The 23,904-nt window shown below is 41.5% G+C and overlaps 11 protein-coding genes across 11 annotated transcripts; 5 read left to right on the plus strand and 6 right to left on the minus strand. All coding sequences in view use genetic code 12, as the record gives it.

Moving 5' to 3' along the window:
• Positions 1 to 159: 159 nt before the first annotated feature.
• PICST_64481 (predicted protein) lies at positions 160 to 906 on the minus strand (the record flags this gene model as incomplete). The annotated part of the gene is made up of 1 exon (XM_001386710.1): positions 160 to 906. A coding segment is annotated over one exon (747 nt), but the record flags the coding sequence as incomplete, so codon positions are not given.
• Positions 907 to 1,735: 829 nt separating this feature from the next.
• On the plus strand, positions 1,736 to 2,590 carry PICST_64133 (predicted protein; the record flags this gene model as incomplete). The annotated part of the gene is made up of 2 exons (XM_001386534.1): positions 1,736 to 2,078; positions 2,127 to 2,590. 2 exons carry the CDS (start codon positions 1,736 to 1,738, stop codon positions 2,588 to 2,590), a joined length of 807 nt encoding a protein of 268 aa, XP_001386571.2.
• A 1,160-nt stretch (positions 2,591 to 3,750) lies between these two features.
• PICST_25920 (predicted protein) lies at positions 3,751 to 5,106 on the plus strand (the record flags this gene model as incomplete). The annotated part of the gene is given in 3 exon segments (XM_001386535.1): positions 3,751 to 4,411; positions 4,478 to 4,747; positions 4,766 to 5,106. Coding segments are annotated over 3 exon segments (1,272 nt in total), but the record flags the coding sequence as incomplete, so codon positions are not given.
• Positions 5,107 to 5,820: 714 nt separating this feature from the next.
• Positions 5,821 to 6,315, plus strand: PICST_33937 (predicted protein; the record flags this gene model as incomplete). The annotated part of the gene is made up of 1 exon (XM_001386536.1): positions 5,821 to 6,315. The coding sequence occupies one exon, from the start codon at positions 5,821 to 5,823 to the stop codon at positions 6,313 to 6,315; it is 495 nt and encodes a 164-aa protein (XP_001386573.2).
• A 1,007-nt stretch (positions 6,316 to 7,322) lies between these two features.
• Positions 7,323 to 10,353, plus strand: PICST_73959 (predicted protein; the record flags this gene model as incomplete). Its single annotated transcript, XM_001386537.1, has 1 exon — positions 7,323 to 10,353. A coding segment is annotated over exon 1 (3,003 nt), but the record flags the coding sequence as incomplete, so codon positions are not given.
• A 1,000-nt stretch (positions 10,354 to 11,353) lies between these two features.
• Positions 11,354 to 13,584, minus strand: LEU2 (3-isopropylmalate dehydrogenase). The gene has a single exon (XM_001386711.1). The coding sequence runs from the start codon at positions 13,275 to 13,277 to the stop codon at positions 12,156 to 12,158; it is 1,122 nt and encodes a 373-aa protein (XP_001386748.2). The 5' UTR covers positions 13,278 to 13,584; the 3' UTR covers positions 11,354 to 12,155.
• An 8-nt stretch (positions 13,585 to 13,592) lies between these two features.
• On the minus strand, positions 13,593 to 15,672 carry PICST_85588 (predicted protein). Its single transcript, XM_001386712.1, has 2 exons — positions 14,572 to 15,672; positions 13,593 to 14,281 (listed from the first exon to the last, which is right to left on the minus strand). The coding sequence occupies exons 1-2, from the start codon at positions 15,622 to 15,624 to the stop codon at positions 13,853 to 13,855; spliced, it is 1,482 nt and encodes a 493-aa protein (XP_001386749.1). The 5' UTR covers positions 15,625 to 15,672; the 3' UTR covers positions 13,593 to 13,852.
• A 659-nt stretch (positions 15,673 to 16,331) lies between these two features.
• PET8 (Mitochondrial carrier protein PET8) lies at positions 16,332 to 17,227 on the minus strand (the record flags this gene model as incomplete). The annotated part of the gene is made up of 2 exons (XM_001386713.1): positions 16,332 to 17,132; positions 17,195 to 17,227. The coding sequence occupies 2 exons, from the start codon at positions 17,225 to 17,227 to the stop codon at positions 16,332 to 16,334; spliced, it is 834 nt and encodes a 277-aa protein (XP_001386750.2).
• Positions 17,228 to 17,576: 349 nt separating this feature from the next.
• Positions 17,577 to 18,710, minus strand: PICST_64178 (predicted protein; the record flags this gene model as incomplete). The annotated part of the gene is made up of 2 exons (XM_001386714.1): positions 17,577 to 18,414; positions 18,451 to 18,710. The coding sequence occupies 2 exons, from the start codon at positions 18,708 to 18,710 to the stop codon at positions 17,577 to 17,579; spliced, it is 1,098 nt and encodes a 365-aa protein (XP_001386751.2).
• Positions 18,711 to 18,864: 154 nt separating this feature from the next.
• PICST_68547 (hypothetical protein) lies at positions 18,865 to 20,684 on the minus strand. Its single transcript, XM_001386715.1, has one exon. It carries the CDS (start codon positions 20,278 to 20,280, stop codon positions 19,150 to 19,152), a length of 1,131 nt encoding a protein of 376 aa, XP_001386752.2. The 5' UTR covers positions 20,281 to 20,684; the 3' UTR covers positions 18,865 to 19,149.
• A 1,770-nt stretch (positions 20,685 to 22,454) lies between these two features.
• Positions 22,455 to 23,684, plus strand: PICST_33945 (predicted protein; the record flags this gene model as incomplete). The annotated part of the gene is made up of 1 exon (XM_001386538.1): positions 22,455 to 23,684. One exon carries the CDS (start codon positions 22,455 to 22,457, stop codon positions 23,682 to 23,684), a length of 1,230 nt encoding a protein of 409 aa, XP_001386575.1.
• Between the last annotated feature and the right edge of the window lie 220 nt (positions 23,685 to 23,904).

A 23,904-nucleotide genomic window follows, 5' to 3' on the forward strand; every position in this document is an offset into this window, starting at 1 on the left:
TGATAGTACAGTGATATTAAAGATACTACACTCTGGTCATTACTCATGATCGTCATATTACTATACTGATTCGTCAGCCGTGGATACCTCATCTATATCGTCATCACTTTCCTGTTGAACGTATGCATCTCTATGCTCTTGATGTTCGAGGTAGTAAAAGAGTTCCAATCGGGGTCGGTTACCCTTATACCAGATCCTTTCTTGGGCTGTATAGAGGGCCAAACAGAAGGCGGAGACTATTATATACAACCAGGTGTTGAAGTTTAGAGGGACTTCTGCCCAATGGTAGTACCATCTCGCTGATACTTTGCCTGCAACGAGAAGACCCCATCCTGTCACTTGCATTACTAGCCAGTATGGGTGCAAGCCTACGACACATGAGCCGAACCAGTTCATCACGAGTTGCGGCATGTATTTGACTATTGCAGTGGTTCTGCTGATCAACCACATGTAGTCGATTACGTCTAGCAACACTACGGTGGATTCATGGTAGGAATATGCCTTGATCACGTAGATAAGCCCCACGATCAATGCTCCCAAGAAGAACATGTTCAACCCACTTATACATTGGTTTACGTTTCGGGTACGATGGTAAATGCAAAAAGTTTGGAAAAGCAAGGCTGTGCTTACTAGAAATGAAATCATCTCTAACGATACTAGCACCGAGTCAACAGGAACATCGGGATATATAGGAAACCTGCGTCCGTACTGTCGTTTAACGTGCTTGTTATTATTGTAGTTGATAGACGACATCACGGCCATCAAGTCAGACGTCCAGGTCAATGCGAGATAGTCGTAAGACAATCCATAGATAGATTTTTTGATTTTGTTGTGTTTTATCTGGTTCAAAACCGATGCGATTTCTATAACAAGAGACCCAGCGACACATGTCACGGAGGTATTCATCGTATTGGCTCAATGGAGCAACCTCGAAGTTTGTGATTTGGAATGTGAGAATGTGGTTAAAATGGTCTATAACAAATTCTCTAAATGGACAGAACTTCTTATTATGTTGGCTTGCTGTCCTTCAAGAGCGTTTTAAAGAAAGGTAAGAAATAGCGATATCTTAGAATTGAAATTGTGTAACTGCTCTATATTAACTAATATGGAGGCTTCTTGGGATTGTTTCAGAATGTATTGAACTTTTTGTTACCTGTGAACTCAAATGTTTGTACTGTACGTTCTCACGAATTGTAATATTGTACTTTGTGCTTCGTATTTTGATACTGAATCTTTTTACGTTTCACTTTGTAAGAGAGAATTTTCCAATTTTGTAATTCTTTATAGTTTGAGGATCTGTGCTCTTGATTCAATCTTGAAAACGATTCAAATGTTCTATCAAAACTTTTCAAAATTCAGTTTCACGTCTCTGCGGTAAGGATCTTACCGATCATGAATCCACATCCAATTCGTCCCCGATTCTGACTCTAAAATGTGTTAGTTGCAAAAGAGAGATGCTCATATGGGGATACCGATAAGAACGTCGTGCGACCGAGATTTTCTAATCCGTACAGTAATAGTACAGGAGTGTTGTCATCTGACTTCGCGGCAGGTGACCAAATCTCGCGCACCTCAATTGTAATTTTCAGTTCTCATAGTTAAGAAGAATATAATGAACTACAGCTTTTCAACATTAATTTCCATATTTACTTCAGTTTCTCTTCCTTTTTTCTCATTTTGGTATTTCCTTCTTGTACACCACTTCATTATTCATCAGAAACGATATTTGCACAACATGCTGGCGCTGGAGATCGAGGGTCATTGGGACATCGTCATAACTTCCTTACAGGATATCTGCAATTCCAACGAATCTCTCACGTTTGACAATATCTACGGCCAACACGATCTTTCGGAGTTGACCGAGGCTGAACTCACCAAACTCAAAGAGGAGATTGTAGACCATAAACTGAATATTGGAACTGCCAAACGACTCATCGACACATCACAACAGAATCTCAAGACTCTCATAGAGCAGTTGCAAAAACTGGCTGAAAAGGAGTCCTCTTCCGCAGCAGCGGCTGCCGCAGCCGCATCAGGCTCTTCTGGCGGCTCATTCAAACGGTCAGTAGCTGGAAAGGGTGGCAAGAAAGATTCTGGAGGTTCTGGTGGAAGCTACCAGTCCAAAGATAACAAAAAGAATCCCAACAAGAAAGTGGGCAGACTGTTCTGGACTTCAAAATACAATCCTTCTGAGCCCATACTCATCGGGCTGGAAGTGGCGTATAAATTGAAAAATCGTCACTTCGAAGAATGGATCCAATGTGAGGTTATGAAGGTAATTGGCGATGGTTCTAAATTTGAGATAAGAGATCCAGAACCGGACGAAAACAACAATCCGGGTCAGACGTTCAAAGCTAACTATAAAGAGATCTTGTTGATACCGCCATTAGTTGAAGTAGGAGATTTGGTCAACTATCCGTATGGAACCAAAGTGCTAGCCCGGTATCCAGAAACTACTACCTTCTATCCTGCCATAGTAGTAGGCAATCGTAAAGATGGAAACGTGAGGTTGAAGTTTGACGGAGAAGAGGAGGTCAATAAGGAAACCGAGGTGGAGAGGCGGTTGGTGCTCCCGTTCCCGGAAAAGTAGAAAGAGTTGACCATGTAAAATTGTCGTCAGAGTCTACAGGATAACCAGATAGTATGGCATTGATTACATATTAGGCTTAAAAGGACAGAATTAACAATTGATTTACACAATTCAAGCACAACATTGCTTGCATTTATAGCATGTTTGGAGTGAGAGTCGTATGTGCTCTAGCAGATCGGTTTTTGCGTTATTAGACATAACTATAACTTACTATAGCCAGTATCTGGTATGCTCAAAGTGCTCACACTATGCTTAGTAGGTCATTTAGTTTTATCATAATTAGTGTGTAATTCTATAGAATGATACAATTATCTAACTTTTGTATTACAAGAGTTCTCTATATCCGCTTCTACCTAAGCTGAATCTATCCTTTGTGCCTCAGTAGATCCACACTGAATCTAAATATTGTAGGATCTGCAGAGTTCAGATACTTCTCAAATCCGCACGGTAGTGTGATCACCAGTTGGATTTTTCAGCCATTCATTTCTTCACCTCTCGACCAACAACTCCGCTTGCTCTCCTTCTCCAAAGCTAAAGAAGTCCAGAGACGTTTGCATCTTGTGGAAGAGGATTAGCAGCTCAGCTCGGTTGATAGAGATAATTTTTATTCTCATTTGATTTCTCTTTATTCTAACTCGAATATATTCTGCAGTACGTTCAAACTCTGGAGATACTATTCTTTACATTTTTCATTACTATTTGATTTTCTCTATTCTTTTCAACCCTTAAAATGGACGGTATGGACATTGATGACTATTCAAGAGTATGTTAGGTTTATGCTATTGGCAACAAAAATGCAAGAAACAACCAAAAGATACAATCTGATGGGTATGGTGAAGGTTTCTGGTCTGGCTGGAATCGACTGGAGATCAATAATGTGAGATTGAAGTTTCCATGGTTAAGTTTCATGAATACCCGAGGATCCTGAGATGCGATTCATAAAATCGGTGATTTGAATCATATTATGATTCATTGGTATTGATACATTGGTGTTATGATATGTGAGTTTGGTCCTTCATATTTGATTTCCAGATTCTGTTCTCAGTTTCACGTTCAGTTTCATGATCTTCAATTCGATTTGTTTATTTTCGTCCATATCTATATGGCTGTTTCCAGTTATTTGTTGCCTTTAATGACTTCGGAATTTATTCTAATCTTAGCAGGATCGCTCGCGTTCTCCCGTGAGAGAAAGAGAAAGATCTCGTTCGCCGGCAGGTGACAAGAGAGATTCATACTCGAGAAGGGACTACGGCTATTCTCGTGGAGACAGAAAGGAACGTGACTATCGTGGTCGTGACCAAGGAAGAAGAGGCGACAGAAGAGGTCGTGGAGGAAGAGACAGAGGCGACGGTGGTAGAGGCGACAGAGATAGAGGAGACAGAGACAGGGATTTCAACTCCAGAAGTAGGGATTATGATTCAGGAGCTTCCACTCACTCAGGAGTCTCCAATGAAGAATTCTACAGAACAAAAACAGAAAGGAACTACGACAATTCGATTTTCATTGGAAACATTCCGTTTGACTGTTCTGCCAGAGACGTCGAGGACATTTTCCAGAACAAGTTCGATATAATAAAGGCAGATATTGTCACTAATAGGGGTCAGTCTCGAGGAATGGCGACTGTAGAATTCTCCAACAAAAATGCTGTTCGTGAAGCTATTAGTTTATTTGACCGTAGTGAATTCAACGGAAGACAGATATTTGTCAGACAAGATTATCCTCCTCCAGACAAGAAGAAAGACTTTTCAAGAAGAGAAGATTCGAGAAGAGACGATTCCAGAAGAGATGACTCTAGAAATGATTCTAGAAGAGATGACTATGGTGATAGAAGAGGTGGTAGAGAAAGAAGAAGTAGAGAAGACTTTGGCAGCGAAAGAAAAAAGAGAGAAAGAGAAGCTCCCAGACCGGGCACCGAAATATTTGTAGGAAACTTGCCTTTTTCTGTAAACTGGCAAGCTTTGAAGGACTTGATGAGAGATGCTGGTAGTGTTGTCAGAGCTGACGTCAGGGTGGACAGCTGGGGCAAGTCGCGAGGCTTTGGTACTGTGGTGTTTGAAACTCCTGAGGATGCTCAAAAGGCTGTAGAGATGTTTCTGGGTTATGAAATACAAGGTAGAAGGATCGATGCTCGTCCTGGCCGTGGTGAAGGTAACCAGCGTGAACGAGAACAAAGAGACAGGGATGGTTATGACAGATCTACTCGTGACCAAGACTCGTATTCTCGTGATTCTGCTGTTTCCAGAAACAGCGAATTTACTGAAGGTGTTACAGGAGATGGTGAAAAGTCTGATACCATTTTTGTTGCCAACTTGCCATTTGCCACTAGCAACGACGACTTGTACGAGCTCTTTGAAACTGTAGGTAGAACCACTAGAGCTGAGATCCAGTACAACGAAAAGGGTAAGCCTAGTGGAAACGCTGTAGTTCAATTCGAATTGCTTGAGCTTTCGGAGAATGCTATTCAGAACTTGGACAACTACACTTATGGAGGAAGAAACATCAAGATCACCTACGCCAATAAGGGAGCCAGCTCTCAGGGCGCCTCTGAAACTGCACCTGCTTCTGATGAAGTTGAAGTTGACGTTGAAGCTTCTCGTGATGTTGATGTTGCTGATGCTGATGTTGCTGTTGCTGATGCTGATGCTGACGTTGATGTTCAAGCTGATATCGAACCTGACGTTGAGGCTGATGTTGATGTTGATGTTGAAGCTCAGTAAGGAGCATAACTACAGGTCCTGATCTTAAGAGATTAGATTGAGGTTGTACATCTTGAGGCTATTGGGATCGTCCAACTTCATACTCATCCAGATCTTCAAAACAATTGTCATTAAATATGTAAAACTACTACAGGACTGCCAGAGTCGTCCTGCTACGAATGCTTGGTAGCATGTTCAATACAAAATCATTCACTATACAAAATTTATAAAAACTATATTAAAACCACAATGCAAATTACAATAAATAACAATTACAAGTTCAGATTATACGATTATTGCTGCTTATACTAGATATCTACTTCAGCGTTTTGTAGTCATTGTCATCTGGTGCTGTTAAATCCAGAGCCAGTAGTAATTTTTTGAATTAATAGCCCACGTGACTTCAGGCTGAGTTTGTCATTAAACCGATTTATTCATAAGCATCTACTACTTGCGAACTCATTATCAGTATTCTATACATTCTTCTAACGGTATAGCAATTCCTAGAGCAGTTCATCAAGAGGGTGTTACGTAATGAGCTTCAATTCCAGATCAGATACTGACTACGATTCAAATACTGGTAGAGCCGATTCCGGAACCAATTACGAGCCCAATTCTGGTTGGGGTGCGGATGGCAAGACGCAGATAAAATCACACTATGTGGCTATATTATTAGTGATAGCAGCAGGTTTACTCTTGTTCCATTTCAGACACAAGCTTGCAGAAGCGCATGACAGATGGAGAACACGTAGAAGAGCAGCGTCTGGATTCTATGAGAGACTTGGAACTTTCCAGGATAATATAGCTGCTGGATTTCTGAGTGCCAACTTTGATCTTGAAGCCAATGTAGCTGGCGGAGACACTAGAAAAGGTCTTCTGGAGGAAGCATTGGCTGAAATTCAACGCATTATGGATTCTAAGAGAAAGACCTTTGATGAGGCCAGATTGGAGTATACTCAGAGCGAACTTGGACGTAACGGCGTAGATAAGGACGGAGTTCCCTTGGATCCCAAGCTAGTGACGTTCTAGCGGGTTAAATAAATGGCACAGATAAGGTATTGGAGATATTAAAGAGATTCTTACTATAGTAGAAATTCGTAGGTCAGTAAAAATAGACTATTGGTTGTCAAAGCAATAGTAATTTTGTAGAAGTTCGTTGGATACCATGAGATACCCAAAAGTATGGACTCTGATTCAGTATGTTCAAAGTATACTATGAAGTTTATAGAACAGTATAAACTGATGAGGGTCCACGACAGTAATATTGTATCATATTGTACAGTGCAAAATTCATTCGTAGATAACTATATCTTCCTATTCTAGTATGGGGCTTACCACAATCCTACCTGTCTAGCTATAGCCAGAGTAAACAACCCATTGTGTTTAAGATGTAGCCAGTCTGAAATAATCTATACCGAGAAGATCGCAACATAAAGTACCCAGTTGAAATAACATTAGCTCCAAAAAAAGAGTACAACTGAAATTTAGTACTTCACCAATTTTAGACTGCCAACATTTGCAAGCAACATCTATATCCGATTTAGACTTCTAGATGTGTTTTAGGTCCACTTAGATCCAGTTGCATGTACCTTCTAACTACATCTAATGTCAGTGACAGACCAGAAGGTCGTATGTTGACACCAACAATTCGAAACAGAGGCGTCGCGGGCACCTCGCTGCCTCGCATCATTGGTTGTCTGGTCATTGCCAATGTATGTATTTACCATTTTTCTCGATTCCCTATTCGGTTTCATAATTCCAGCAGTCCTCACCCCCATTAGTGCTGTTCCCAGAAGGACAGGTGTCACTCTCCTGAAACCGCAGGTTCCATCTGCGAGTATTGTTGACATGATTTCGATATATTCACGTGACTTGCTGCTGCAATGTTTACTATTTTCCCAATGAGGCAGGCTTCTGTTATGCCATATTTTGCTACCGATTTTGCACTCTATTGGAAGAGAATGTCAGTTAAAATGTCCTTTTCTTCCCTCAAAATCTTGGGAAGCTTTAAAGTCTGGCTCTGGAAGTAGTCTGCTCTCACCTTTTTACACCGTTTTCCACACCATGAGCGTCTACCAGAGATATGCCTCAGGAGACCACGACGAGCAGTTCTTCTCAGGCCGAGGCTCGACACCTCCCATAGACGGACTCAACCATTCCATCGACTATGATCAAGAAGAAACCGAAAACAGCCGCGAAAAACTGCCACCAACTGAACCAGTGCTGCCCATTGTACTCCATCCACTTCTGGGCCATTTCGACGAAACGGTTCCCTTGAGCTCGCTTGTTTCTGAAGAAAAATGGCTAGATCTCTCCTCGAAGGCAGCGTATTTCCAGGGCTACGACCATTTGGTTTTTGGTCATGTAGTTACCATAGTATTCCAACATCTGAAAACCAATAAAATCAGTACCAAATCTATAACAAAATACGGGATCCTGACCTACGACAATATCATCCTAGACTCAAGACTGAGATTTTGGCCCCTGTGCGAGAACTTGTTGCCCGAATACCAGAAGTCTAATGTGCGCAGAGCTCTAGCCATCACCAACTTAAAAAACTATAGTAGACTCATTAACAACTCGGCTCTTCTTGAAATCGACAAAAACAAGTGGGATGAGACGGTAGCTGGCGAATTGGCCAATTCTATGCAACTTATGGGTGAAGTTCAAACTCCACAGGACTTGGGTGCAAAGTTGCTACAACTCGGTCTTGTACAACTACACAAGATGCCATCAACCGTGATTGACGTTGTCTATGATAATTCACCACAAACTTCTACCCCTCAGATTGTCGAAGAAAACAACAAATTAGTCTACTTAATCGGAGAACAGCTTGAGCAGCTCTTTGATCCCCTTCTCGAGTATTCTCCAGAAGCTATGCAAATTAGCTATGCGGTACCTGATGCTGGAAATCATGTTCTGCCTCTTGTTAGCAGCGAAAAGATTGACTCTGTAATTTCCGAATTGATTACGGTACAGACCAACTTCACTATGGGGTTGGTCAACTTACTTCAGGACTTCATTATTCCATTGAGAATAAGCGTCTTGTCGTCAGAAGCAAATTCTGGAATAGCGAAATTGAATAGTGTGTTCCCACCTACAATCGATGAGATCACTAGAATCAACTGTATTTTCCATGATGCTTTGGGTAAGGCTCAACCCTTTGGTTATGTCGAAGTATTCAAAGTCATCGGTTTGATCTTACCTTACTTCTATAAGGCATTCATCAGACATGAGGCAAACTTGAAGAACTTCCCTCTGAAACTTTCCAAGTTCAGCCACAAGTACAAGAATAAGGTTTTCGACAATCCTGAGATCAACAAAGGCTCATTCTCACTTCGTGAGATCGATTCGGTCGTTAATGGCTCATTGCTTGAATTGCCCAAAATCAAGCTAATCTTGAGAAGAATGTACATTTCCATTCAATCTGAAAAGGAAGATTTAAGAGGCACAAAGGAAGATGAGGAAGACAAGATCATCAACGAATCATTCGGAGCAGCCATTGACATCATTGATGCTTTTGGAGGAGCTAATTCTTTCTCCAATTCTGAAGCTGTAGAAGAACGTCAAAGAATATTCACTCCTACAGGTAAGATCTTGACTCAATTGGCCACTAAATGGCCAGCTGAACTTCAGTACGGTTGGTTGACAAGAAAGGTTGTGGGTATCTTTGAATTGAGACATGTTTGCCCCAAGCAAGGTTCTTTACAAGATACTGAGGTTTTGATCATATTCTCTGACCATCTTGTCTTCTTGACTGTAGTTGATGATTCTTACTACGTCAAGCGAGACGATAAGTCCCGGAATAAGAAGATTTCCATTTCAGATATCTTGATGCATTCCTTGATTAACGAAAAACCATTGCCCAAGTTATCGCTGTTTCCATCCATGGAGGTCAGTGCTTGGTGTGAAATTAATGATGTTGTAGTCAGTTCGTACAAGGCACCAACCATGATCCTTACTGATTCACAACCCGCTACCGGATGCCTGGGTGATTTCCTTCGTTTCTTGAATAAGACATCTTCAGGTTATAACACTTCCAACAAAGATATCCTGTTCAGCAGAATATATGAGGTTGTAGGCGGTTCAAAAAGCAACAGTCAACAATCCGGAATTAACATCATTGATCTTGTTAGCAAATCTAAGATCTTGCACAAGAGTCAGCCTTTCCACTTGTTCAAGTCCAAGACTATGGGATTAAATGTTTATTCAACAGCTCATGATTTCGAAGCCTACCAACAGGAGACTTGGAAATCTCCATTCGCCATGTTCTTGAACATTTCATTCAGCGACCCTTACGAATATTTTGAGAAGAATCCAGATTTGTATCTTCTTATCAATGCTTCATTTCTCACTGATGACAAGATCCAATTGATAGCATACAACCGTCAAAAGACCATTAAGACAAGTAAAGTGATCCCAGCTTCTGATTTGCAAGGTTCTATTAGGGAAATGATATATCACTCTTATGAATCAATATTCAGTTCTTACAATGAAATTACCCAATCTCTCGTGAACAGTAATGCTGACGAATTGGCCCATTTTGTTGATGTGTATCCAATTTACGACAGAGAAAAGTTGAAGAGTGAATATCTAGAAAGAATTGAATCTGAAGAAAAGGCTTATGACAAGAAGGATAAAGGTAAAAATGTTAAGAGGCATTCAAAGAAAGCTTCAGCTGCCATTTCACTACCTGATGATTATATCGATCATATTGCTGGCCATAAGGCGGAAGAGCTTCCAATTGCGGAAGAGGAAGAAGAAGAAGAAGAAAAAGAGAAAGAGGCTAAGGCCAATGAGTCATCAAAGGCTAAATCCAAAGAGATTCAACAACAACAGGCTGTCCCATCCGTTTCGATGAAAAATGTCAAAAAAAGGAAATCTCTCCTTCAGAAGATTTTCCATCCATTCAAGAAGAATCATGAAAGACAAGCCAATGCTGTACCCTTGCTTAGACAGCCAACTACAGAATCCGATAGAGAATTTACTACTTCGTTCATTCCTAAGGGAAATAAGCAGAAATTCCAGAATATTTATAAACCTGTTCCAGAATTGGTTGAAAAGGAATCTATCGTTTGCGAAGATACACCAATTGGACGTTCAAAGGATAAGCAAGTGAAAAATACTAAGGAAGATCAAAATGAAGAACTCCTTGTGCCTCGATATGAGCCACTTGTTGCCCCATTAACTGTAGTTCCTGAATCTCCAACTAAGGAGTCTCCCCCAACTCCACCAGCTCACAAGATTCCAATTGATACTCGACTTCCAAAGGCAAAAGAAATGACTAGCAAGATTGTTAAAATCAACAGAAGTAAGAGGAACCATAGTCTTGCCTCTTTCATCGACCTTCCAGACACCTCTGACGACAAAATTGGAACCCTTAGCAAAAATGTTGCTAACCCTAATAACTATAATAATAAACCTAATGACACCTCTATCACTAATGCCAACACTGGGTCTATACCAGATAAACCTAAGTTTGTCAAGATCAACAACGATAACGAAATCAGAATTGCTCCAGTCACTCCAAAATCACTCCCTCCAGTTAATAATGGAAATAGAGCTACAAGCAATGGCTCTAGCTCTACTTCGACCTATGATAATGTCTTGGTGTTGGATTCCATCAATAATAATGTCTCTGACAGGAAGTCCGATACAGTTGAACATCTACTCAATTTAGTTGAGCTTCCTGTTGAAGAATTCTATAACGATGGAGAATCTAACTGGATCGCTTTAAGTATGAGCAGAGAGAATTCTTCCTTGCATCATAATCTTCCTTCATTGAAGGAGGATGTAAACGATACTCAACTTCTGGCTAAAGCAAAGAGCTTGGAAAGAATAGCAGAAATCAGTGGCAGTAACACTATTGATAATTTTGCCCAAATGGATCTTGATCAAATTGGAGTTGATACAATTGACCCAGCTACTACTCCTCAAGTCTTATCTGCATCTGAATTCGAGAAACCACCTGAAATCGGCTCTTTTGGTTTCATGAAAGGTAGGAAGGAAGACTCTGTTCAATCCTTAACTCCTATCGAAATTGCCGAAGAGTTCAGCAGAACCATTGACTTCGAATTTGCCACTTCTAGGAATCTTCGAGAACTCAGTATAGCCAATTCTGGATCTCAAGAACCTTTGGATATCGCTGAAGAAATCGTTCTGGAAGAATCTGAGCGGAGTGTTTCTGAAATAAGAACAAGTCGAAATGGTCGCATCCGACAGGAAAATTTGATACGTGAAAGACCAGACAGTTTGATTATTACTTCCGGTCTCAATATCAGTTCAATCACTTTGACAAGTTCAGAAGACGAATTCTTTTCTCCTGACGAATTTGCCCCAAGTGTTATCCAAGGTCTTACCAATTCTTTTGCCAAGTGTGCACCATCTCCTACTATTTCCAGTGACGGTACCATCATCAACGACCATATACATGATGATGCAACGGTCAGCTTTGATACTACGGGTGGTCACCAAAAGTCTGGGGTCATAACCGAGGACTCTATGGCCCAATTGTCTGAGTTCTTGAATGGTACGATCAATTTTGGAGAATTCAGCTTGGAATCTTAAGTAGATGAATTTTAAGAAACTAGAATTATATTTCTAGAGGTTACCTGATAGAATTTATGGTTCATTAGGATAGCATCTTCAAATGTTCGTTCTTGTGAGAGCATTAACAAAGGAACCAAAATTGATGGTTTTGCTACTTAGTTCTTGCTCAATTTGACTTTACTAATAGATTAGAGAATCACGAACTTTTTGGTACTGTACTTTTCTTATTTGCCATTAATCGTACTATTTATTTCTAATAGTTTTTTGGAGTATGAAGTTAATATATATGTATAAATAATGAGTGGCCATTATATTACTGACTAGGCAGCATCCTTCAAGATCTTGGTGACGGCAGCAACAACAGCTTCACCGACTTCCTTGGTAGAGTTGGTACCACGTAAGTCAGCAGTTCTGACTCCAGAGTCCAAAACTTGACGGACGGCTTCTTCCAAGGCTTCGGCTTCCTTCAAGCTGTCCAACGACAATCTCAACATCATGGCGACCGACAAGATGGTGGCAATTGGGTTGACCTTGTTTTCGGGCAAGTCAGGAGCAGAACCGTGGCATGGCTCGTATAAACCGAAGGCAGAATTGGTGTCTGGCAACGAAGCCAAGGATGCAGAAGGTAAGAGACCCAACGAGCCAGGGATCACCGAGGCTTCGTCACTGATAATATCGCCAAACATGTTTGAAGTGATGACAATACCATTCAATTTGGTAGGAGATTGAACCAAAATCATGGCAGCAGAATCGATCAACTGGTGCTGGATGGTCAATTGTGGGAACTCTTCTTTCATTACCTTATCCACAGTCTTTCTCCATAATCTGGAGGAGGCCAACACATTAGCCTTATCCAATGACCAGATTGGTAAAGGTGGGTTGTGTTGCAATGCCATGAAAGCTGCCATTCTGGTGATTCTGGTGACTTCAGCCACAGAATACTTTTCGGTGTCCCAAGCAGACTCTCCGTCGGCAGACTCTTCCTGTTCTTGTCTTTCGCCAAAGTAAATACCACCAACAAGTTCACGGACAACAGTGAAGTTGGTGCCCTTGACGATTTCTGACTTCAAGGGAGAGAGTTCTAAAAGAGCATCGGATGCAAAGTTGCAAGGTCTCAAGTTGGCATACAAGTTCAACTCCTTTCTGATCTTCAACAAACCTTGTTCTGGTCTAACAGCACCAGTTCCCCACTTGGGACCACCAACTGCTCCAAGCAAAACAGCATCAGACAGTTTGGCTGCAGCAAGAGAGTCATCTGGCAAAGGAACTCCCGTGGAGTCAATGGCAGCACCTCCAATTAAATGATGCTTGAACTCAAAGTGGATCTTTTGGTAAGGAGTAGCTTGCTCAATGGCTTCAAGCACCTTGATAGCCTCATTACAAATCTCAGTACCGACGTGATCTCCTGGGAGAACAGTGATGGTCTTGGTAACGGTAGACATGGTAAATCCGAAGAGTATAGGTAAAAGGATAACTGAAAAACTTCGTTGAACACTGAAAAAAGTCTAGAAAATCAAAACTTTGATAAGTTAAGGCTATATTGCTGTCTTGAAATGTTTTCTACAGAAATCTGTATCAGGATACCTGTAATAGTACGTAGAAGCTTGCGTCTGTGTTCAATTCAAATACAAAAGCATTCGCAATAGGAAATAGAAGACTTTATATAGAATCTGGAGAACATCGTTCGCCGATTTTTCACTTTGGTTAGTCATGCCGGCGCCGGAGCGAAAACGGGATAAGTCTTACATCACGTGATTATACCAAGTAACGTACGGTTACTTTTTAAGTACTAGTCAATACATAAAAATTGATATATAGCATAATTGTTATTGCAAACATATTAGAAGCACTAAATACAGATCGTCGTCATCGCCGTCGTGAAAAACAAAATCAACTCAACTCAACTCAATTCAATCCCCAAAGCTCTGCACCATTGATGATATATGGAGCCTAAAAAAAGAGCGCTATTCTATTTCGAACCATATGAATATTAAATGTTTTGTTGTAGTGAATGTCTTCAGTGTCCACTCCATTCAATGGAGTCCAAGTCGATACCCTCCTGGACCATTTCCCACAAAGGCGACATCTTTCTCAAGAATTCGACTCTTTCGTTGATAGCCTTGATGACGTAATCAACCTCTTCTTCAGTAGTGAATCTTCCGATACCAAATCTGATAGAAGAGTGGGCCAAAGCATCGTCAGCACCCAAGGCATGCAACACATACGATGGTTCTAACGAGGCTGAAGTACAGGCGGATCCTGAAGACAAGGCGATATCCTTCAAAGCCATCAATAAAGACTCACCTTCAATGTAGGCAAAGGAAATATTTACACACCCTGGGTATTGTGATTCTGGGTTATTAGAACCGTTCAATTGTGTGGCTGGAATCGACAACAAGCCTTCCTTCAACTTGTTGGAGAGTCTGGTGATGTGAGCCTTATCGTACTAGAATTTTGTTAGTATTTGTTTGGTAACTTTCCGAGTATGGAATTGCAATGGTTTGGTGAACTGGAGTCAGATCCTTGCATAAAGTATAGTTTCATCTTTGAAATAAGCTAGAGATTAGTGCCTATCACTGACTGTATGGTTTTTCTTCATTCGTTCAAATCACACCAAAATGCAAGCCAATAGCTTGAGCTGAACTTCGTTTAAGACAAATTCAAAAATCCTCAAGAACCTAATCTTCAAGAAGTCACTTCAAGCTAAACAAGGCAAAAATTGTTAAATATACATACATCCATTTCTTCTTTCATGAGTCTTGCAGCTTCACCGAAACCAGCCACCAATGGCGGAGATAAGGTTCCAGATCTTAAGCCTCTTTCCTGACCTCCACCAGTGATGATAGGGTCCAATCTAACTCTGGGTCTTCTTCTAACGTAGCAAGCACCAATTCCCATTGGGCCATAGATTTTGTGCGATGAAATCGATAACAAGTCGATGTTCATGTCGTTGACATCGATGTCGATCTTACCATATGCCTGGGCGGCATCAGTATGGAAGAAAATTTTGTTTTCTCTACAGATTTTACCGATTTCTTTAAGAGGTTGGACAACTCCAATTTCGTTGTTAACAGCCATCACCGACACCAAGATGGTGTCCTTACGAATAGCAGCCTTTAAATCGTCCAATGAGATCAAGCCATGCTCGTCTACAGGCAAATAGGTGACGTCAAAGCCTTCGTCTTGCATATGTCTGGCTGAGTCCAAAACACACTTGTGCTCTGTCTGAGTTGTGATGATATGTTTCTTGGTCTTTTTGTAGAAACGAGGAACCCCCTTGATCGCCATGTTGTTTGTTTCTGTGGCACCAGAGGTAAAGATGATTTCCTTGGGGTCAGCCTTGATGACTGCAGCAACGTACTCACGGGCCTTCTCCACTTCCTTGTCAGTTTCCCACCCGTAAGCGTGAGTTGACGAGTGTGGATTTCCGTACATTCCTGTCAAAAAGGTCAACATCTTGTCGAGAACTCTAGGGTCTGTAGGGGTGGTAGCCTGAACATCCAAATAGATTGGTCTAGTCCCAAACTGCGATTCATCTCTTGTAGCCGATTTCAACGTGATGGCCGATCCCGTAGGAGGAGTGGTAACGATAGAGTCTGCAGATGCGGAGCTGGCACTTTTAGCTGAAGCTGTGGAGGATTTGGTGGCCAAATGGCGAATAGATCTAGTCTTGGAACTAACAGATCTGGTTCTAGACCCAGCAGTCACCGTGAAGCTTCTCACGTTGATGCTGCGGGAGTCCGTACGCGTGGCCTGACGAGCAAGAGCGCGTATCTGATTGGTCAACATAGATGCGTTTGTTCGTAGTGATAAAGAAAAAGCGTATTTCAGAATTTATTTCCAGTTGAATTTCATTTGCTCTTTTCTGACAGACTTCAATCCTTCATCCATTATTAATGGAAAATGCCTGGATGGGAAAGGAGTGTGTGCAGACAAGATGCAAGGATGAGTACAGTTGCATCCGTGCCGCAGTATACTTGGAAGGAGTCAAGATCTCGGATGCGAAAGCCGATTTGGTTCCGATCAGATAGTGGTAGGCTTAAGCAGAGTGGAATAAGTTTAAAGGGGGTAACCAGACGGGATGGATGTGTTTTGGACATTGAGTGGCAACGTCTGTGGAATTGTCGTTATTTCAGAATAAGCTGTTATTTTACAATTTGTTGGTAATTTACACTATATTCACAAAATTCTACAATTTTTCAGTTTTTTTCATACTTAACAGACTTCCAAATATTCGGGTAGCGATTTTCTTTCAATATCCTTTTGGTCCTTATCTGAATCGGCAATATCTTCTAGATTTGTATCCTATTCTTCAAAACGGTTCCTTAAGTGAAAAGTCTACTTTCTCTTGTCTTACATGACCAATATCTTCTATGAATATGCTATGTACTCTATCTGTGTAAGCTCTTTCTTGTGATCTAAGACTCTATATATGTGCTAGATCAATGAACGTATGCTTGTAGATCATTATTGATATATGCTACTCGTACTCCGGTCTACGCCAACTTTCTCCTTTGGTATGACGTCAAGTTTGTATGAACAAGCTCGTAGCAGCCCAAGAAGATGGCTCCACCAGCGCTGATCCAGGCTGTTCTAGGGCCTATACCCTTCAAAAATGTCAGATACCCCTCCTCTGCCACCATGGTTCGCACCAATTGTCCAATGCTTACTCTCTCCTTGTTCAACATGATCCTCGTCTTTATTACATCTAGCGGAGTTGTTGCTGCTGCAGCTACAGCACCTGCTATGGAACCACAAATAGCTCCTTTCACTACACTGAGATCTCTGCCTCCTGTGGCCAGAGCCCACTTCATCTTTAACCACTCGTAAAGGGGGAACTGAATCACTGTGAACGGAATCTCCCTCATTATAGTAGTATTCCATCCTCTGTAGAGCCCTTTAAGTACACCTTCTCCAGACTTGTTCTGGACCAAGTACAAGAAGTTAGCCCACGAACTCGAGGTTCCGTTGACACCGGCAATTCCAGTTTGTGTTCTCTGCTTAATAACCTCGGCCGGAACTCGTACCATACAAGCAGCCATTTCTCCGCAAGAGGCTGAAATCATATGGCTCTGGGCTGGCAGAACATATTCCTTGGTGTATATCTTCATGGAGTCATAGGTGATGAAAAACAACGAAGCTGAAGGTGCTGATGCTACAACACACGAGCCTAGGCCCTTATATATACCGTGCCATCCTCCGTTATGGAAAAATCCTCCCTTTGCCTGTAATCTGGTCTTGAGCGTATCTAATGGGAAGAACGCGAGATCGGTCGAAGTACCAGCACATCCTCCACTCTGTAGAAATTGTTAGCAAATCTTGAAAATTCGAATTATACATAAAAGTCGTCTTCACTTACGATCAACGAGATCACGAACGTCTGGTTGTCCATCTGTGTGCTGCGGTGGAAAATAAGGACTTGTTAGAAATAAGAAAATTGGAAGAGTCCGAATAGTCTGAGACAAGTGAAAAATCTCAACCTAACGGCTTTTTCCAGTGCGAATTTCTGGCAGAAATGGTTGCGAATCATAAAGACTCAGGAAAGATGATTGCGAGTCATGGGTGCAATTCTCACAAAATGTTAAACTCAACAATTTAGTTATCTTAATTACATAGTATTCACTTTACGAAACAAGTCTATGTATATGAATTTACTAACGGTCTTGCAATACTCACTATATGTTCTACAATGATCTCACTCATTTTTGGCAATATCCATTGCCTCTTGTATTCTTTATTTGTTACCTTGGTGTCACCACAAATCGATCTTTCCCAATTTTCTTCTTCTTGCCAAATTTGAGAATCATCAGATCAACTTTGACGCCTGGAGGAACCAAATCCTTGATGAAAGGTACAAAATCGTCATAGTTCCATTCTCTGTCTAATTGGAACAACTCGACAAACCGGGCAGAAAGCGTTGTCGATAAATGGTCTCTATTGATGTAGATTAAGTTATCCTCTACGGGCATACAGTAGTAACCTCTCAAATAGTGCAAATCGAGCGAAACGTTGTAGAATGCTGGAAGCGACGATTTCCACTGGATGAGAAATTCCTTGCTAGACAACAACAGCGTTGCTCGCTCAGAAAGAACATGGATACCAAACCATTTAGCGATCTTGTCATTATCTAGCAGAACTTCATTTGGTTTATCAGATCGCACTGTGAATTTTTGTACTATAGTAGTAACGATCGAATCGGCGAAATTCAGCTGCTTTTTAGATAATTGGTGAATAGTATCTACGGCTACTGTGTCTGTTCTGTAATTGAAGCTTTCACTTATCAATGCCGTTATCAAAGTGTATAATACCTCAGTGATGTATTCCGGTGAAAGAATATATGCTCTGCCGTCAATTTCACAGCCTCCAAGCTCATACCATTCATGGAAGAATTCCTGACGAGAAATCGGCGAATTCTCAAGTAATTCATCAACCGAAATTTGTACAGCATGAACGTTATTTGTAGAATCTCGTAATTCGTCTCCGTGAAGACGAGGCAACTTCGTTATATCTATGGATCCCTTCGAGTCAGTCAACTCATACTCGTACGAACAACTGGCAAACCCTATTAAATTGTTATCGCTAGATACATTATGATCAGATAGTATACTATCCAACTTTCTATGCTGAACTATGTTCTGATTGTCGAGCAATAAAACCGTATTCGAATGGTTCATCTGCCTCAATTTCCACGTCTTGTCATCTGTACAAACAACTAGTTGTCCCGGATTGGAAGTTGTAGATGTGGATGACTTGATAAGCAAATTGTCAGTCTCATTGTCAGATATGTGTCTGAGCAAATCGGACGGTAACTGTAACAATTTGTAGGTATACTTCTCGTCAGGCGAGATCTGCTGATAGACAGAATACTTCTTCATCGTAAATGAGCCTCCGATCTGACCTAATGAAGCGTACTAGCCTGCAAAAAATGAAGACTCTTCAGATCAGACGCGTAGTTTATATGAATTTCGAGATATTCACGTGACTTGAAGCCCAGCACAAGTTGCAACTTTACCATTACTGAAATACAGATGAAGCTAAAAACAAAATTTACTAACAACTATAAGATAATACAGAAATAAAGACAAGGACTGGACTCTATTAGGGGGTGCAATTCTTGGGGTTTGTCAAAAATAATCACTTTCAAATGTGATTCAATCTATACTTGGGTATACAATATCGGTACGATAAGTTATGACATGGGCTACAACTGAATTTCATCTTAGACTCACTTTTTTAGGGGTAGTTGGTATTAATATTAAGGAGTCTTTGAAAGAAACCCAGAAGAATTGTGCTTTGCTTTTTATAGGAGAAGATTCAGAAGTTCGAGCCTTGGTTGATGTTTCTGTCTCTGACACCCAATTCTCCGTTGAAGAAGTCATCGCTGCCGACCTTTTCGTTCTTTCTCCAAAAGGTCCAGCCACCGGAGCCGTAGTCCTTGTTGGATCTCCTTTTCAAGTAGAACAATACGGAGATAAGCCCGATCAAGATGGAACCACCTACACCAACAACTACACCTACTACGATTCTGTTTGTGTTGGACAACCCTCCGCCACCATTGTTGGAGTTATCACTAGCAGCTGAAGGACTTGAGTCGTGAGTCACAATAGATGTCTGTGTCACAACCACAGTTCTTCCATTGTCTACGGAACTGAATGTGGTGACAATATGAGAAGTTTCTTCTGTTTGAGACGTATGTGTGGAGCTCAGAGTTGTGTCAGAAGATCTAGTTTCAGATGTCTGGGAGGTTTCGGAATCGGTTTTGGTTTCTTGGGGGAGACTACTGGAGGTCTGTTGCGAAGTTTCGTCTGCTGTTGATGTTGTTGAAGTCAGAGAAGTGTGTTCTTCAGATGATGAAGAAGACGATGATGAAGTTTCAGAAGAGCTCTGTTCTGATGAACTTGATGAGCTCGATGTCTCTGTAGAGCTGGAAGTAGGTGGAATTTCAGAAGAAGTTTCAGAGCTTGATGAAGGTGAAAAAGATGAAGATTCTGAAGTTAAAGTGTCTGAAGAGGATGAAGGGGAAAGAGACGATTCTGAAGACGTAGAACCGAAGCCGGGATCGGAAGAGGACGTGGAGTTGTCGCCATCAGCTCTCCTGGCGATATTCTTAACATGTTCGTTAACAACCTCTTCCATGCCAGGAACCTTGTACAAGGGATACTGCAAAAGTCTATCGAGAATAGAGTCGTCAGTAGGATTGTTCAAAGCAGCAGCAACTGACGACGAAGAAGTCGTTGCCGGCTCTGAGCTGTTGACGAGCTTAGCTGGCATAAATTTGGAGTCGGCACCATGGGTGTTATGGCATGAGTGGTGCAAAGGCATGCTGCCGTTGAGTGTAACCAAGCCTACACAGGTAACCACCAACACCAAGGCAAGAGTACGCAACATGGCTGTCTTATGGGACTGAATGGTTCTAGGATTGACGTTAAGTTTTTCGGAGCTCATGATGTGCAATGAAAATGGCGGCACTTATATAAGGTGTTTGGGAGTTGTGAGATGATTGTGAATAAAGATCAGAACAGATCGGATGGGGCGAGGATGAACGATATAGAAGATATGATGATGTGAAAATGTGAAGATACCCGTATAACGTTTGGTGTAATGACAGATGCGTGTTGTTCTATGGTATGAGACGATGTGATATGCTGGTAACAGGAGTTGCAGTTCGTCGTAGCGATCGTGTAGAAATGTCTATATGGATTTTAGGCTGGTTCTAAGTGGGCAACTATTTAGTGCTGTCGCTATGGTCTAGTGCTGAAGAGCAGTGACGAGATGAAGAAAAGGGAATGACAAGTTTGTCGAAGTTGTGTTCGTTTGAGAACGGATATTGTCACGAAGTGTGATATTTTTGGGGTGGAGCTGAAGAGCAAAAAATGACGAGAAGAAAATTCACGATACAGAAAGAACCACGTAAAATTTACAGTTTTAGGTTCGTTTCCTGTGTGGTTGTCTCATTTTATTGAATACATATAAATAGCACTGAGGCGTGGATAGGAGCTGGGAGCAGTGTGAAAAAATAGTGGAAAAAATAGTGGAAAAAATAGTGAGAAAATAGTGAGAGCAGTGGGCCCGTGGGAGGTGTGGGCTGTGCCGTAGTGAGAAAATTGTGTAACGAGAGACAAAAACTAAACAAAAGCGACAAAAGCGAGAAAGACGAGAAAAACAAAAATAGTGAGAACAGTGAGGCTAGTGAGAGCTAAAATAGTGGAAAAGCGAGAGTGAAAATAGTGGAAAAACGAGAGTAAAAATAGTGAGAATAGCCAGAGTGAAAATAGTGAGAAGAGCGAGAAGAGCAAGGAGGTACGGTCGAATAGACACTGTATCGACTCCAGGAACGATTTATATTGACGGCATCAAGTTCGCTCAGCTCCACTTCCCCTGGACCGGTGGTATCTTGCCCTTGTGTTTGAGTTCTGTAGTGTGCTGGGCCGCTTATCGTTATTGTGTGATAGGGAGATGTCGCTGTACGGAATTGTTCTGGCGCACTAAATCTTTGTTGCGAATCAACAAGCGAGAATTAGTGAAGCAATGTCGTGCCGTTGCCGTAGCAAAAAGGCATTAGGGGCGTAGCAGAACAGCCCGGGTTGTTTCGTCTGAGTATTCTCAAAACATTTCCACCGCAGGTGTCTCTCAGTTGTCGCACAGAGACACCACTTTTGCTGGTGCTGAATCGAGTCCGGTTATTAAAGTGAAAATATCCGAGTTATAGTGTGATGTTTCCAGACTTGTAATTCACAATTTTGGTGACAGTAGTCTGATTTTAGTGATTTTAGAGCCTTGTAGTGTGACAATAGTGTGACTTTATTGGTTACGGTTTCGTGTATTGGCCAGTGAGATTTACGAGAACTCGCAGCTCGGCAATCGCCGTTCGGCTACTGTGACCAAACCTTACTTCTTTGTACTGAGCTCGTCTCGCTATTTTCAGTTCTCTCCTGAGCCTTCTCGCTGTTGTCACTATTCTGCTTAGACCGAATGGGTCTTCTCTCGCTGTTCTCCAGAACGAGTCTTCCTGGTGTCAAGCTTGCCACTGTCGTTGTTCTAATATTGCCTCGGTTCCGATGTCTACGCTGATCGTTTTCGTACACTTTTTGATACTCTTCTAGAGGTATTTCTCTCGCAAAATCTCATCCCTCTCTCTGTCTCTCTAAATCCAAATGCTCACCGCCTCATCTAGTCGCAGCTCTCGCTACACTCTCACTAATCTCACTAATCAATGTTCTCACTATTTCTGCTCTTCTCGCTATTCTTACTAATGGACTCTCAAGTGACACTATATACGGAGGACGTCACCGCCCTCTTCTCTCCGGTTCCACTGTATTCCCGCTGACATACTATCTCCGGCTTATTAATCTCTCCTTAGAAACAGCAGACAAAGTCATTCTCTCCCTAATTATTTCCTGCATAATGTCTCTAGCTTCTAGAAAGTTCCATGTTTTTCTCGCTAAATGCGACCCTTCTAGCATATTCTACGATTTTTGGGTGCAAAAAGTGACCCTGTCATCCAATCTTTGGAGATATATAAATGACCGGCCCAATATCGCCTTTCTACTCTTTTTGATCAGATTTCTCATCAATAGTCACAACTACTGTCTTATCACAACTTATCAATTCTAATACCAATGTTCGCCATTAATCCATACTTCCAGGCTAGCCAACAAGGTTCAACCTACGACTTCGATTCTTTGATCAACTACTTGAATAATGTCCAGAGACAACAATTCCACGAGCAGTCCAAGCCAAAGATAGTGAAAAAGATAGAAACGGAAGATGAATACCAAATCCAAGTCTACAAGAAGACTGGAGACTTTAACAACTACGAAGTCAGGGCCATCAAAGTTCCAAAGCAATTCTCCCAACAACCTCAACTCATTAACGTCATCTTGCAATCGGCCAAGGATAGTTTCAAAAAGACATTCCAGTTCAAGGAACAAGATATCAACGTTGAGGACATCAACTGGGAATGGTACAAGCAAGAAAACATCTTGGTGTTGAACGTCCCCAAGAAGGTTCATGTCTGCCACTCCAACAGTTTCGAGGACTTGGCATCAATGCTCGGATTCCCATTTGGTGCATTTGGATTGCAACAGCAGACACAAAAGAAGCCAACACCAGTTGCTATGGAAAGGTCCAGGTCAGAGCAAGCAAGATTGCAGGCTGAAGCAGAGGAAATTGCAAGAAAAGAAGCCGAAGAACAGTTGAGGCAACAACAAGAAGAAGAAAGAAAAGCTGCCATTTCTAGAAGAGAGGCTGAAGAAAGAAAAGCAGCTGAGGCTTTGGCAAGAGCTGAAGTCGAAAGGGCCAGAATAGAAGCAGAAGAGAGAGCTCAAAGAGAAGCAAAAGAGAAGGCTAGAAGGGAAGCCCAAGAAAAAGAAAGAAGAGAAGCCCAAGAAAAGGCAAGAAGAGAAGCCCAAGAAAAAGCTAGAAAGATTGCTGAAGCAAAGATTGCTGAATCAAAGGCTGCTGAAGCTAAGAGAAAGACTGCAGAACAGGAAAGAATCAAGCAACAGAGAGAAGCTTATGAAAACATGCTCAGACAACAACAAGAATTCATGAATAACTTCTTTGGTCCTTACTTGTCGCACAATTTCGGAACAGGATCAGTACCAGTATCTCCACCAACATCAAGGCCCACTTCAACACAAGCTACTTCGGAAAAGACTGAATCCCCTGCTAAGGCTAACTACGATTCTGACAGTGAATCAATAACATCTGAGCCGGAAACTTCCTCTGAAAAGTCACATCCAAAGGAATCTGAAGAAATGCACAGATTGCATAAGCATCCATCTTTAGAGGAAGTTGATGATGAAGAGTTCGTGTTGTTCAACAAAAAGTTCGGAGACCAGAAGTGAGCTTCATTTCGCAGCCAAAGTTGCAATTTGCAACCAAACCTTATCTAATTGCATTTAATAAATACTAGTTTCTATAACCCATATCGTAAGCGCCTTATTTATTCCGATCCATAAATTGCCATTTACCTACATTTCTAAGGAGATAGAGCATTAAGGAAGCATTGAAATCGGAGTATACATTGTGTCCAATAGTAATTCAAATCAAGAATATGTTTTTAAT

Source organism: Scheffersomyces stipitis, chromosome 8 (genome assembly GCF_000209165.1).
Source record: "Scheffersomyces stipitis CBS 6054 chromosome 8, complete sequence".
Classification (NCBI taxonomy): domain Eukaryota; kingdom Fungi; phylum Ascomycota; class Pichiomycetes; order Serinales; family Debaryomycetaceae; genus Scheffersomyces; species Scheffersomyces stipitis.